The 14,580-nt window shown below is 43.0% G+C and overlaps 1 protein-coding gene across 3 annotated transcripts in view; it reads right to left on the reverse strand.

Moving 5' to 3' along the window:
- vegfba (vascular endothelial growth factor Ba) overlaps positions 1-12,795 on the reverse strand; it is a 13,691-nt gene extending 896 nt beyond the window's left edge. Inside the window, exons 1-8 of one of the 3 annotated variants that reach the window (XM_060927957.1) lie at positions 11,801-12,795; positions 8,323-8,365; positions 7,102-7,298; positions 6,237-6,310; positions 5,499-5,531; positions 3,771-3,854; positions 474-659; positions 1-374 (exon numbers count right to left, since the gene is read on the reverse strand). The exon at positions 1-374 is cut by the window's left edge and continues 896 nt beyond it. In XM_060927957.1, the coding sequence (XP_060783940.1) occupies positions 353-374; positions 474-659; positions 3,771-3,854; positions 5,499-5,531; positions 6,237-6,310; positions 7,102-7,298; positions 8,323-8,365; positions 11,801-11,884 (723 nt within the window). In that variant the 5' untranslated portion in view covers positions 11,885-12,795 and the 3' untranslated portion in view covers positions 1-352. The remainder of the gene's footprint in view (positions 375-473; positions 660-3,770; positions 3,855-5,498; positions 5,532-6,236; positions 6,311-7,101; positions 7,299-8,322; positions 8,366-11,800) is intronic. The other 2 variants (XM_060927958.1, XM_060927959.1) reach the window with 2 other exon arrangements.
- Between the last annotated feature and the right edge of the window lie 1,785 nt (positions 12,796-14,580).

Here is a 14,580-nt window from a genome sequence, read left to right on the forward strand (position 1 = left end):
TAATCCAGTCCACTGGAATGCACCATGCTTTTCCTGGGACTCCACTAGCACTTTGTCCCACTACGCATGACTGGCTGTCGGAGCTGTTGCGGCATGATGCTTCAGAGGCTTAGCGATGAGAATCGGGAGACACGCGGTATACACACACGCACCACTACCGGGGACACGGATACCGAGTTAAATACATGCATCTAATACTGCACTAAATGTGTAGAGGTGGGTGGCAGGAGGTTCCACTACTCTTGTTGAGGTGACTTCTGCTCTATGGCTCCACGATAAAGACACCGTCATGAAAGATGGATGAAGGTACAGTGCTCTTAACCAGGGAAGGAAGGAAGGAGCCCTCATTTCATTACGCTCTTATAGACTCGCATCTGAAATAAAAGCAGAACGAGGAATAAACATACTGATATGCCAAAGGTGGAATGAATTAGTGCAGCAGCAGTGACATGACAAAAATAGGACACGCGTACCTGCAGCTTTGCTGGTTGAGTCTCTTGCCTCTCTTGGTGCAGCTCAGCTCCTTTAGAGTACATGTACACTCGCACGTCGGAGGCTGTGACGTCATTCTGCGCATGGGGCAGGGCGGGCATTGCTCTTCGGCGGGGGAAGAAGGCCCAATGCTAGCTGGAAGAGCAAGAGATGCAGGTGCTGGAGTCCTATTAGGACAGACCAAGACTTGGTAAATATGCTGTTAGTAAAAATAGCACTATAAAACAGACAGTTCAAAACTTGTATCATATACTTGACATGCACATATTTGCAACTGCATTACAGTAATTCTATGACTGTACCAGGTTTTAAACCAATAAAGCCTTTATACTATTAGTTACTACTGGAAACTTTTTCATTCAAGCGGCACGGTGGTGTAGTGGTTAGCACTGTCGCGTCACAGCAAGAAGGTTCTAGGTTCGAGCCCAGAGGCCAACAGGGCCTTTCTGTGCGGAGTTTGCATGTTCTCCCCGTGTCTGCATGGGTTTCCTCCGGGTGCTCCGGTTTCCCCCGCAGTCCAAAGACATGCAGGTTAGGTTAACTGGTGACTCTAAATTGACCGTAGGTGTGAATGTGGGTGTGAATGGTTGTTTGTCAGCCCTGCGGTGACCTGGCGACTTGTCCAGGGTGTACCCCACCTCTCGCCCATAGTCAGCTGGGATAGGCTCCAGCTCGCCTGCGACCCTGCACAGGATAAGCGGTTATGGATAATGGATGGACTTTTTCATACAGGCTTGGAGGAAAGGGAAATTTATGGTTTTGACTGGCACACAAAGTGAGTCGTCTCTACAAATGTATCGGCACCTAAGCTATGATGACGTATGGAGATGCTGGAGCAATATCCTGGCTCGCACGGTTGTGCTCAGAACCTCCCGCTGACCAGTAAAGTGTAAAAATGATCACCATCAATGGAAAGGCCCAGATTTAGACTACGTTCAGACTGCACCCTGAAACGACCCATATCCAATTTTTTTTTTTTGCCCATATGCGACCTGTATCCGATTTGTTATTGACAATCTGAACGACACAGATCCGATTTTTTCACATGCGACCCAGGCCGCTTGGATATGTGGTCCTAATTCCGATGCATATCCGATATTTTCACATGCGACTGCAGTCTGACCGGACAGGTCGCATTCATGCGACCTACACGTCATCAACAAGAGACAAACGTCACTATTCTGCGTTGGCTAATCCCGCCTCTTTGGTGGAAAACAACAACATTTGTACAGTTTTCAGAATTTAAATAGACTTTTATAGAATTGATCAAGCTAATGGTGGATTTGGTAGGGACCTGGATGTTGATCTGTTAGCCTGATTAAATAAAACAGTTTCTATAACTGATTTATAACTTAAACCATCCTGTATTACAAGATTATAAGATTGTTCTGGAAATTTCCAGTAATTTGACACCTTCGGTCTCATTAGTCTGCTGCCCACATTAATCAGATTATTGTGCGAGTTCCGCCGCCGCCACAAAAACCACATCGCCAGGTCTCGCCTCATCTCCATAGCAAACTGCACTGGTGTTTCTGCACCTTGAGCCAGCGCTGAGAGAAGTCGCAGAATTCAGCTGGCTATAAACAATCTAAATAAATATTTATAAAAATGTAGAAAAAGTTTATTAATATGACGAAATAAATATGTGCAAATTATTAAGCCTGAATGAAGAGTTTGGTAATACAGCGGCCGTATCCCAAATGACTGCCTACTGAAGCTCGAGTGCACTATATAGAGTTTAAAAATCCATTACTTCCTAGTAACATGTAGTGCACTTGTATAGAAATTAGAGAGACATTTAGGAGTCAACCCTCGTTACCAGGCTACACGTTTTCATTTCAGTTCAGAAACAAAAACACACACGAGACCTCACACTTTAACACTAACCAGATAATTAAACAAACAAACAAACAAACAAACAAACAAACAAACAAAAAAGAAATCATTAAACTTGGAGTGCGCTTTTTTTTTTGTTTACGTATTACATAGATGTGCTTATATTACGTGTCAATTTGCGCATGCGGGACACTTTTGGGTCGTTTTCCGTTCATATTGGAGATCGCATACAAGTCTCATATAATTGGTAATGTGAACGGCCTAACAAAAAAATCGGATTTCACAACAAATCGGATATGGGTCGTTTCAGGTTGCAGTCTGAACGTAGTGTAATATTCATCAATTAAAATTCTCATCACTAAACTGTTCTTAAATCCCGAGGAAAACCCTCATCTTTGCGCCTTGTGTTGCTTAGCAACCAAAACTTGTTGTGGCAGAAGAATTGTTCATTGTGAATATTATTAACAGGAAATTAAATGATATCTTTTTGACACTGGATTTTATGCTATTGTTTTTGTCACTGTTTTTTTTTTTAATTTACAAAAGCAATAAACCACATGAGGCCATGCTTTATAGTTTTGTTTTGTTTTTCAAGGGTAGGCACTCTGCTTTATATCACGATAAAATCTATGTAATGCATATTCTATCTTTTTTTTTGTTTTGTTTTGGGGGGGGGGGGGGGGGGGGGGGGGTCTAATTTTGATGCATTATAGACTGTTAATAATATGTTCGACCGGTATATGAGTTTGAATCTCTCCTTATCCTTTCATGCTCAGCCCACATTCCCCCAGGGACGCAACACTTAGGATGCTAAAAGAGTGCATAGAGGATGTGTAATATCCTATTAATAACGCTTCTAACATACAATACTTTTAATAATGCCTTTAGACTGGTGCAACTGCCACTTTCACCCAGTTAACCAAAAAGGGAGAGGAGGAAATCTTCAGCTGAGTGAGTTAATTAAGGAGGAAATCTGTCTTTGCATGAGTGGATGTGTTTTAGGAGTCTGCAAGCCACAATGGGGGACGGGGAGGGGGCTTTCTGGCCCACAAATTATCCTAATTTCACACCTGCCACTGACTCTATCCATGGACGGGTGAATGATGGATAGCAGAGAGGGAGAGGCAAGCCAAAAGAAAATGCCCTCTGCTTGCCCTTTCTATGCATATGATAGAGGAATAAAAAGGGGGAGAAGAAAATCTCTTCAATTCATTCTTTTAGAACTCAATTACATCTGTATGTATACGTGCAGTCTGGCATGTATCAAAACGAAAAGTGTTGAATCTATGTTGCAATAGATAAATCTTCTTTAAACCCTGGCAACACATTAGGAGACCGGATAAATAAAGTTTGAAATCCGAGTTGATTCCTGAGGTGTGTCTGTTTTCAACGACGGGTTTTAAAATGTCACACGGATTTGAAACAAAAACAAAGAAACTTACGTCAGTTTTATCTTGACATGTTTCTTTCGCTTTGGTTTCCCCCTCTCCCTTTTCCTCCCTTTCCTCGTTGGCCGTGGGTCTTGCCTATAAGACAGGGACAGAGATTGATAAATTTAGTTCGCGTAAAGTTCCAGGCAACAACAAAGAAACTACCCCGTGCTAAATGGTATCACGGTCATTGCTACAAACAGGCCTGATGCATCACGATGACAGATTTGAGGATCGTGCAACTTTCTTTCTTATTTCTTGTGATTCCTCATTTTCTTTCCGGGAGTTCCTGAGGGGCCAGTGGCCTAATTAAGCAATAAAATGAATGTTCTGTTTCTCAACTCAGGAGGAGTTCTGGGTTCTGACTTGCATCCAGCTTTATAGACACAGGCCAGCTGGACACACAGACACACACATGCACAGGCACACGCACACAGGGCCAACAGAAATTCAGAAAAGTGAAGCCGCTAGACATCTTGCCACATCACTTTTGTCAAGTCGATTATAATAACAGCTGTGGCTAAATGAAGCGATGTTTGTCTTAACAATATATTGCAGAGTTAGCATTAGTCAAGGCAATTTATTTGTATCGCACTTTTAACAACAGACTTTGTCGCAAAGCAGCTTGATGGAAAAAGAAAGATTTTGAACATATGAACTAATAAATGTATCCCTAATTAGAAACAAACATATGTTCTAAAGCATAACTCTTTGGGGAGAAAAAGCATATAAGAGATTCTGTCATCCCAACTATTTATTTCTTCCTGCAACACGGTGTTTTCTAAATGGAAATGGCTACAGAAGTGAGCAAGACTGTTATACTGCTGTTTACTCTGTCTACATTCACTGGATATGAGCAATCGCATGCTCCGATTGGCTACTCTACTACTAGGCTATCAGCTCATATCCCATGAGTAGAGAAAAACAAAATGGCAGCGCGTGTTGCTGAAACAACCGAGGACGAAATAAAAACTGTACTCGAAAACAAAACCTCAAAATTACAAAAAAAAAAGCAACAAAATATGGACTAAAAGTACTTGATGGGAAGTACGTATCTTTTTTTTTTTTTCAAGAATTATTGTAATTTCGCCGGTTTGTTTACATTCGAAGCGGAAACGATTTTGTCGGCTGTTTTGTACAAGTTTTTATTTATCGAATTTGAAAAAAAAAATGCTGTTTCTCAAAATCCAGTGAATGTGGATAGAATAAAAGAGTTATTCCGCTCAATCTCGTCGTACATGGCTTATAGCCGACTCAACGCTACGCAACTCATCAACCGACTATCAGCTCATGTACGACTCGATTTCGTGGAATAAAACTGTTAAATATACAGAACTTTGGCAATTTTTGCCATATCATCAGTAGGAAAATTTCTGATCAAATCATTTGATCAAATTAAAACTTAGAGTCAATATGCATTTCCAATAGTCTTTATAATCATTGGCTACAGACGCTAATTTAACACGGTTACAGTATTACTTTGGTGTAGTTGGCCAGAGTACATGTGATGAAACGATAAATGGGACTGGACCAGGTGGGTCTGAACGTAGGGTGCTTTAGCTCACTAAATAAGCCGAACATGCAGTACCTCGCTGCAGTCCGTATCATTGAGTCATCGATAGGGAGAGGACACACACGAAGAAAGAGGGAATACATAAACGGTAAACGGCTAAGTAATACCGGATAGATCCAAGTCTACGTGCGAACATGCATGCACATGCTCACAGACACATCCCTTACCTGGTTGGCTCTGTATGAAGATCCACTTTTGGCCTGGGAAAAAATAACCACACTGACAAATTAATATGAGGATATAACTCAACAGGAGGTCAGAACATAGTGTACTAACAAGCTGGATTTAAAATCTTAGTGCCTTAAGTATTTAAACCCTAGCGCTGTATACACACTGGTAAAAAAGTAAAATTAGATTGTACTGAGAAATTTCCGGCGAGTTAATAGCGCGTTTGATGGCTTCAGAATGTTGAGTCTTCGTGAAACCTCAATTTCCAAAGGAAGAAAAGCATGAGGACTAAATGTAAATGATCTTTTTGAATGCCCAGCTCTGCTCGCTCGACTGATCCTAATCCTAAACCCTGAGTCCTGAAAGAGATTTTAATGTGAATTGTAAAAAATGACCCACTAAAGACCCAATACACAGAGCTCGGCAGGATGCCAGAAAAGGGGGGGTTTGGGGGATACTCTCTCCCCTTTTTTTTTTTTTTTTGCCGGACATTATGCAAAATGCCGTCTGTAGGGACAGAAGGTATTTATGTACGTGATGGAGTCAGAGGGAGAGAATTCACCATGTGACCACGGTGAACTCTGCTTTGCTGTTCAAAACCTATTCATGAATTTCTACCTGAAAACGTTTTACAGTCTACGTTTTATTAAGTATTTATACCCAACAGTGAATCACATTTATTGCAGTGTATGTATTCTGGATGGATATATGGATGTGTGTTTGTACACGTGGCTCACCTGCACTCACACTGGTTATGCTCTACGAAGGGTAACTGCACCAGTTCGTGCTTCATGTATGTAGTTTTCATAAGCTGTGGAGAGTTCAAGAATCAGCATAAGGACACACAGAGACATGCATGCACACACACACACACACACACACACACACACAGCCCTGCATAACAATGACTTCATCTTTTATCCTTCAATCTCTCTATACAGTATGTGACTAAAGTCCAATTTAGCAATATCTATTACACAGTCGACTCTGTCCTAAATCTGGATGAATGCCTCATGCTGTGTATGAGTGGGTGTGTGTCTCTTTTCAAACACACTTTTGTTTCCAGCATATTGAGTGAGATTTTGAGATCTCACTTTGGTTGGGGACAGTTGGTGTGTAGGTGTGTGTAACATAACACTGTGTATTTTATCTACACGTTTATGGCATTTGTACACATTATATTTTCATTATGTGTAGATTTGTATTAAGTGCCTAATGCTTATCTGTTTTCACATGTCAAGACTTCAAGTCATTTTCAAGGCCTTGTACGGAAAGACAACTGAGCATGTGTTGTGATCTTAAAAAACATTTTCGTTGTGTATGTATTTCCGATGCACTCCGAACATTGCGGTTCAGCGTTTCTGTTTGAACGTCAAGAAAGGAGTTCAAGTAAAATACTCTAGAATTTGAAAATAGGAAAAGAAATAAGGAAGTGAAACAGGAAACACCTCGATCACACTAATTAAACAACACTAACAGGCACTGTAAGAGAAATATAGGATTACACTAACTACTAAGTAGAATGCTCGTATAGTACCTTCGCAATAACTTTATGTGCCGATATGAAGGGTGTGATTCAGTGCGTGTGTGTTTGTGGCCTACCTCCATGGTGAGTGTGTCTGTGCGCAAGGGCACGCATTCAAGAGCCTCATCGCCACAGCAGCCACCACAACGTTTCACTGACACACACGATGGCAGGAAGAGGTGATGTGTCTCCCACGGGAATTCCTTCCACACCTCCACCAACGTCTCTCTGGGCTGGCAGCCGCTCCTCTGATACACATCCATCCACCTAACCACTGACAGGGGAGAGGAAAGTGTAGCCAGTGCGGTCAGACAATGAAACATGACTAAGTTAAGATTGTGTCTCAACTGGGTGATGATTAATGGGAAATTCCAGGAGTTTTTAACCTGGGCTCTATTTTGCCCATCTATTTGGGACAAAAATGATTGAAATTGGTCTAGTATTGCATTAGAACGCTGTAACCACCAACCGCGAAATGGCTATATGATGTATTTCTATGGGGAAATCATCCACGCCAAAGTAAACTGCTCGTTTTTGCCACTGCCAGCGCAGGGGCTGTTTTCTGAGATTTACACGGAGTTTGTGAAGAAGTCTATTTCCAAAGTAACGCCCGAATATTTAGCTGATTACTACAACATGAATGAGCGTCTGACAACATGGAAAGGATCCCTTTTGTAAACATCAGAAACCAGTCCCTGTGTACTAATCAGCTTCTGGCACTGAATGGGGTGATGCATCAGAGACCGGAAGAAGATAAAGCAACGAGTGTAGATGCAGTCATTTTATACAGTTATTGAGGTTGTATGCACAGTTGGATCTCTGTAGGGATCCTTTCCATGTTGTCAAACACATATAACAACATTATAAGCCCATCAGTGGCAAAAACAAGCTGTTCACTTTGATGTGGATGATTTTCCTGGAGAATTACGTCGCATAGCCGTTTTGCAGTTGTCGGTTATAGCGTTCTAACTCAATACAGGACTCATTTTGATCATTTGGTCTTGGTAATTATTTGGACCCAAAGAGATGGGAAAATTGGGCCCAGGTTTAAAAAAAAAAAAAAAATCCCAGAAGTTTCCTTCAAGTTCAAGACAAACATGCACTTTATGGTTTATTGTGATCAATTTGAAAAAAGAGATTTTATTAAGAACAGTATGTAAAGGGTTGTGAAATAAAACACACACACAAAAAAGGCTGTTACGAAGTTGACTATTCTTTCTCAAAACAATACACATGAAAGAAGCAACTCTCACATCTCACCACACCAATTTCATAATTTTCTGAATAAGGACGAGTACCTTGTCCTGATCCGTGACTCTCTGAGGGCTGCCATTGAGCTAGCTGGAGGAGAAGACACACATCCAGTCAGACATAACATACAACAAGTACAGACAGCAACAATAACAGGAATCTACACTGCATGTATAACAGTTAGAAAGAAAATTTATTTTATATCAATATATTAGTCTCGGCGGCACGGTGGTGTAGTGGTTAGCGCTGTCGCCTCACAGCAAGAAGGTCCTGGGTTCGAGCCCCGGGGCCGGCGAGGGCCTTTCTGTGCGGAGTTTGCATGTTCTCCCCGTGTCCGCGTGGGTTTCCTCCGGGTGCTCCGGTTTCCCCCACAGTCCAAAGACATGCAGGTTAGGTTAACTGGTGACTCTAAATTGACCGTAGGTGTGAATGTGAGTGTGAATGGTTGTCTGTGTCTATGTGTCAGCCCTGTGATGACCTGGCGACTTGTCCAGGGTGTACCCCGCCTTTCGCCCGTAGTCAGCTGGGATAGGCTCCAGCTTGCCTGCGACCCTGTAGAAGGATAAAGCGGCTAGAGATAATGAGATGAGATGAGATATTAGTCTCAGGCAGGGTCGCAGGCAAGCTGGAGCCTATCCCAGCTGACTACGGGCGAAAGGCGGGGTACACCCTGGACAAGTCGCCAGGTCATCACAGGGCTGACACATAGACACAGACAACCATTCACACTCACATTCACACCTACGGTCAATTTAGAGTCACCAGTTAACCTAACCTGCATGTCTTTGGACTGTGGGGGAAACCGGAGCACCCGGAGGAAACCCACGCGGACACGGGGAGAACATGCAAACTCCACACAGAAAGGCCCTCGCCGGCCACGGGGCTCGAACCCAGGACCTTCTTGCTGTGAGGCGACAGCGCTAACCACTACACCACCGTGCCGCCCCCCAATATATTAGTGATGTGGAAATAATAAGTTAAAAGGTAAAGTGGAAAAAAAAAGGTTTTAGTTTTTTTTAAATCTGTGATGGTACTGGACAAATATTTAATCTTATTGCGTTCTACAACAAAAGCCTATTTTACCACCGACAATATAGCAAAACCTCAAGGTCCACTGATGTATCAATAAATAAAACAAAATAAAATTGATGAGTTAATCATAAAAAAAAAAAAAACACTTATTTGCTGTTCTTAGCACAGAAACCACAGGCAGAAACCACACACGTCATGATCAGTGCCAGAAATGCCGGCCCGTACATCATACAGTCAATCTGATTACCCAATTCTCAGTTCAAGAGAAATTAATCAGAGTGCGCACGTCAAGAATGGTGACCCGATAAAGAAGGCAAGAATTACATCAGTCATGATTTCAATATAAAATCCATTCAGATGAATATCAATCTGAGAATGTGTTGCGTTTATTCCATGTACTGGAACGAGGTTAGATAAGAACAGGAAGTTACTGCGTGTTCACATGAACACGCCCCTCAGTACTACTGGATCCACAGTCTGGTACAAGGTCACAGCTAGATGAGAGCAGACTTTGCACCACAACACACATACACAAACATGCATACACATTAAAGAACAGTTTGCCTTTGTCCAAGCTGGCGAATGTTTTTGAGTAAACGAATGTGTATCTAGTTCTTGTCCATGTCTAACAATCCTAAAGTGGTGCTGTAAAGTAAAGTGCATACTGTACCAGCTCGTCCGTATAGACGTTATACATGCCTCGATGTATTCATTCAAATGTGCAACAATTTCTCTATGAACGTATGTTGATAACTATGTGAATGCTCAGGTGTAGCAATTGTATGAAATTTAGTGCAACCTGTTGCAATGTGATCCAGTGTCGAATCAAGAAAGGTCCAAGAGGGCATCAGTGTCACAATTGCTACAATAAGATTAAAATATTTGTCAATTTATCATCTCCTTTTTGTCTTTAAACCATTGTGAAACGCTGCTGCCAAGCCTAGGATTGACAGAATGGCTGGCACAGCCATGTATTTCACACCCACGTATTTCACACCCACGTACACAAAGAAGGATCATTTCGATCCTGCCAGCTCATGCAGCTGGGTTTGGCAAAGTCAGTCTCTTCTCCAACACTCTTTGATCCATGGCACATCGTCTCAGGGCCTGCAGTTCTCTCGTGCCCTCAGTCGCAGTCTGTCTGCCAGTCACAAAGACGTACCAATGAAAGACCTTGAAAATATTGAACGATTTTCCCGTTTAGTTAGCTGCAGGAGTGTAAATATCTCAAAAGCAGTCGGAATGCTCCATAAGAAAGTGGATGACATCACCAAGTACCCATTGGTGCGATTAACTCTTACATCATTAGTCTGATTCAATGGATGTCTCTGTGTGTGGTATGCATAAGAAAACACCACCACCAGGGGTGCAAACAGACTTCATTAGCTGAAAGGTTGTATGAGGGTCAGCACGCTACCGAACCTGGGTTTATAAAATGCCTAATTTGGATCCTAATTCATTCAGGATCTATCCATCCATCCATTATCTGTAGCCACTTATCCTGTTCTACAGGGTCGCAGGCAAGCTGGAGCCTATCCCAGCTGACTATGGTTGAGAGAGGGATTACACCCTGGACAAGTCGCCAGGTCATCGCAGGGCGACACGTAGAGACAAACAATCAACCATTCACACCTACGGTCAATTTGGAGCCACCAGTTTGCCTAACCTGTATATCTTTGGACTGTGGAGGAAACCGGAGCAATGACAGACTAATAATAATAATGCAAAGTCACGTGCAAGTAAGAAGAATAAAAAAAAAAAACAGCCAAATAAGTCAGTAGTGTCTTTAAGGCTGAGAAAGATGAACCTGTTAAATCATTGTGCAGTTGCATGAGCCTAGATGCTGCCATAAAGCACAGCACCCATTTCACGTAGCACGACAAAGTACCCAGAATCACACTGTCTCTTCTTGTGAGGCAGCACTGACGCACAACCACGCAAGAAGCCACACACACACCCTTTCGGCTCTCATTTCACCTCCTCAGCGTGCCTATACCAAAAGCACAAACACACTTTTAGCTTGGTAAACCAAGGATCACTCAGCAGTGTGCACTGAAGGCGACGACTGGTAACACTGACACTGTTTTGGCCTGGGTGTGTAACGTTTTTCCAATGAAAGCTGGTGAAAAAAGTGCATATAGTTTGCGCGCAACATGCTCATTTAAAAAAAAAAAAAACATAACCTTTGAGACAGCAAATGCCAATGACCGTGAGGTTATCCAAACGGAACATTATTGCAAATGGTCTGAAAAAGTCTGGGAGTTAAATGCAGTGAAATCCAAACATAGTGGGATTGAAACAGATTTTACTTTCATCTCAAGTGATCAGTGAAGCAGCAAAGCGCACTACTGGATTAAACATGAGATATGATATGATATATGATATGATATGATATATCACAGCTAGATCAGATCATGTGAGTCAAGAACCTGAACATAACCAGTAATCATGGACTAAACTTCACAGTCTTCTCCTTCTTCTTTGTGATCTTACCGGTGCCTTGGCACACTGTGTTGGCATTCTGGTGAGTGACACGAACTGAAACATGCCCAGAATAACTTGTAGCGTTGTGCCCATTGTTGCTGTTCAAGTCCAAAATAGTTCTCTAAATTATAGACCTGGATCCTCGGTTCCTTGGTTGCAGTCCTCACTTTTCTCCTTTGTCAGTGTTATCACCAGTCCTCGAAAGTGACACCATGACAATGTTAATGGAACATGCAAGTCTTCAGAAACCACTGAGATCATTACAAAATCACAAGTTGCACAATGAGATCAGCCAGACTCCCAACTCCTTCTTTCTCTTCTTCTCCTTCTTCTTCTTCTTCTCCTTCACTTCGAGCCAACTGGAGATTTAATTCAGAGTTAGGGACACGCGGATCCCCTCGGCTCTTTGTCATACCGTAATAGAAGCAAGTCCCGTGTCTCGGTGATCTAATCAGAAGCGATCCAAATGTTGGTACTCTCAACACTGAGGAGGTGGAGGTGGTCGCGTGCGCCGGTACAATTCCATAGATCGCAATTACCGGCGATATTGCAGAAGAGAATTGCACAGCCTATAGATAGAAATCCAGCTATGAGAACCAGGAGATATAGGCCACTGGGTAGTGTGATTATTCCGAGCTAACTGATCCTATTCCAAATGGAATGATGAGTGAAATATATCCAGAATGGTCAAATCCCAAAAGGCGGTGAGGACGGTTTCTATGCCCCTGACACGCGGGTTCCAGTGACGCATCTCTCGCGCAAGCTCCTCTCTCTCTCTCTGTGTGTGTGTGTGTGTGTGTCCCAAGTGAAATCGCGCGCCTCACTCCACTCTCCTATTGGGATGTGATCTCAGCTACGATGAAGTGATGACTCCCACTATGCGGTTTTTTTTTTTAAATAAGTAGATATGGTCGCGAATAAGAAACCGGATGAGTATGAGATCATGGAGGCCTGCTGGCTAGGTGGATCTGGTCTTGTGCCTCCTGCTTGCCCTTCAGCAACTGAACTAGAAACGCGCGGGCTGCGACTCAAGACTGTGCGGAACTGGCAGTCACGTTGCGAACTTTTTTTTTTCTCCTCCTCAAAGCAAGTGTAGACCTTGCTCGCAAACCGGTGCAGGTGTAATGCCCTCTCCTGTCAGCTCCATGCCTCAGTAATAATTAACTCCCTGTGTGTCGGCTCAGTTTGAAGACTTATTTGTCTTCGTTTGCTTTTCAAGTGCATTGCAACAAAATAATAAAACAGGGCTTCTTTGAAAAAAAGAAAAAAAAAACTGGTTCACCATAACTGATCTGCAAGTTTATACCGTGCATTTATCAGCATCACCCATACACTACCGTTCAAAAGTTTGGGGTCACCCAGACAATTTTGTGTTTTCCATGAAAAGTCACACTTTTATTTCCCACCATAAGTTGTAAAATGAATAGAAAATATAGTCGAGACATTTTTCTGGCCATTTTGAGCATTTAATCGACCCCACAAATGTGATGCTCCAGAAACTCAATCTGCTCAAAGGAAGGTCAGTTTTATAGCTTCTCTAAAGAGCTCAACTGTTTTCAGCTGTGCTAACATGATTGTACAAGGGTTTTCTAATCATCCATTAGCCTTCTGAGGCAATGAGCAAACACATTGTACCATTAGAACACTGGAGTGAGAGTTGCTGGAAATGGGCCTCTATACACCTATGGAGATATTGCACCAAAAACCAGACATTTGCAGCTAGAATAGTCATTTAGCACATTAGCAATGTATAGAGTGGATTTCTGATTAGTTTAAAGTGATCTTCATTGAAAAGAACAGTGCTTTTCTTTCAAAAATAAGGACATTTCAAAGTGACCCCAAACTTTTGAACGGTAGTGTAAGTGCTGAACGCGACCCCTCCCATTTCCTTTGCATGTGAAGACCCCCGACGTCACTCCTAAGTGTGTTTGGGTTATACCGAGCACAAACCTCATGAAAGAATCACTGAATGCGGGCTGTTATCTCCTCTAGAGCTGAGTGACAATACAGCTTGCTTACTTACTGCCACAATACCCCCCTAAAGGCCCTCTCGGTGCAAACAGACAAGAATTGATCTCCCAGGCTTAACATCAGCGTCAGAGGAAATGTCTAATAAGCTTGTCAGTGTTACAGACTCAGGACTAAACCTTTCAAACTCAGCCTGATATCCAGATCCAGTCATAGGGCCATGTCACGACCAAGACGAAACTCAAAATCCCTCAAAATCCCATCCCTGTCTCCTGACTCATTCCTGAGAGCCGTTATCGCTGAGATCAGTCTGAGAAGCATCTGCATAGGGGCCTGTGCACCTTATCAGCCTATCAGATCTGGGTACAGCCTGGAGCTCTGAAGGCAAAAAGGCCCACGACAATGTCAACATCTGTCCGGGAACGTTCCCGAACACACCTCCGACACAAATAGGTTCTTGAAAGTGACAAGTAGGGCGGCACGGTGGTGTAGTGGTTAGCGCTGTCGCCTCACAGCAAGAAGGTCCGGGTTCGAGCCCCGTGGCCGGCGAGGGCCTTTCTGTGCGGAGTTTGCATGTTCTCCCCGTGTCCGCGTGGGTTTCCTCTGGGTGCTCCGGTTTCCCCCACAGTCCAAAGACATGCAGGTTAACTGGTGACTCTAAATTGACCGTAGGTGTGAATGTGAGTGTGAATGGTTGTCTGTGTCTATGTGTCAGCCCTGTGATGACCTGGCGACTTGTCCAGGGTGTACCCCGCCTTTCGCCCGTAGTCAGCTGGGATAGGCTCCAGCTTGCCTGCGACCCTGTAGAACAGGATAAAGCG

This window comes from Neoarius graeffei, chromosome 8 (genome assembly GCF_027579695.1).
Source record: "Neoarius graeffei isolate fNeoGra1 chromosome 8, fNeoGra1.pri, whole genome shotgun sequence".
Classification (NCBI taxonomy): Eukaryota; Metazoa; Chordata; class Actinopteri; order Siluriformes; family Ariidae; genus Neoarius; species Neoarius graeffei.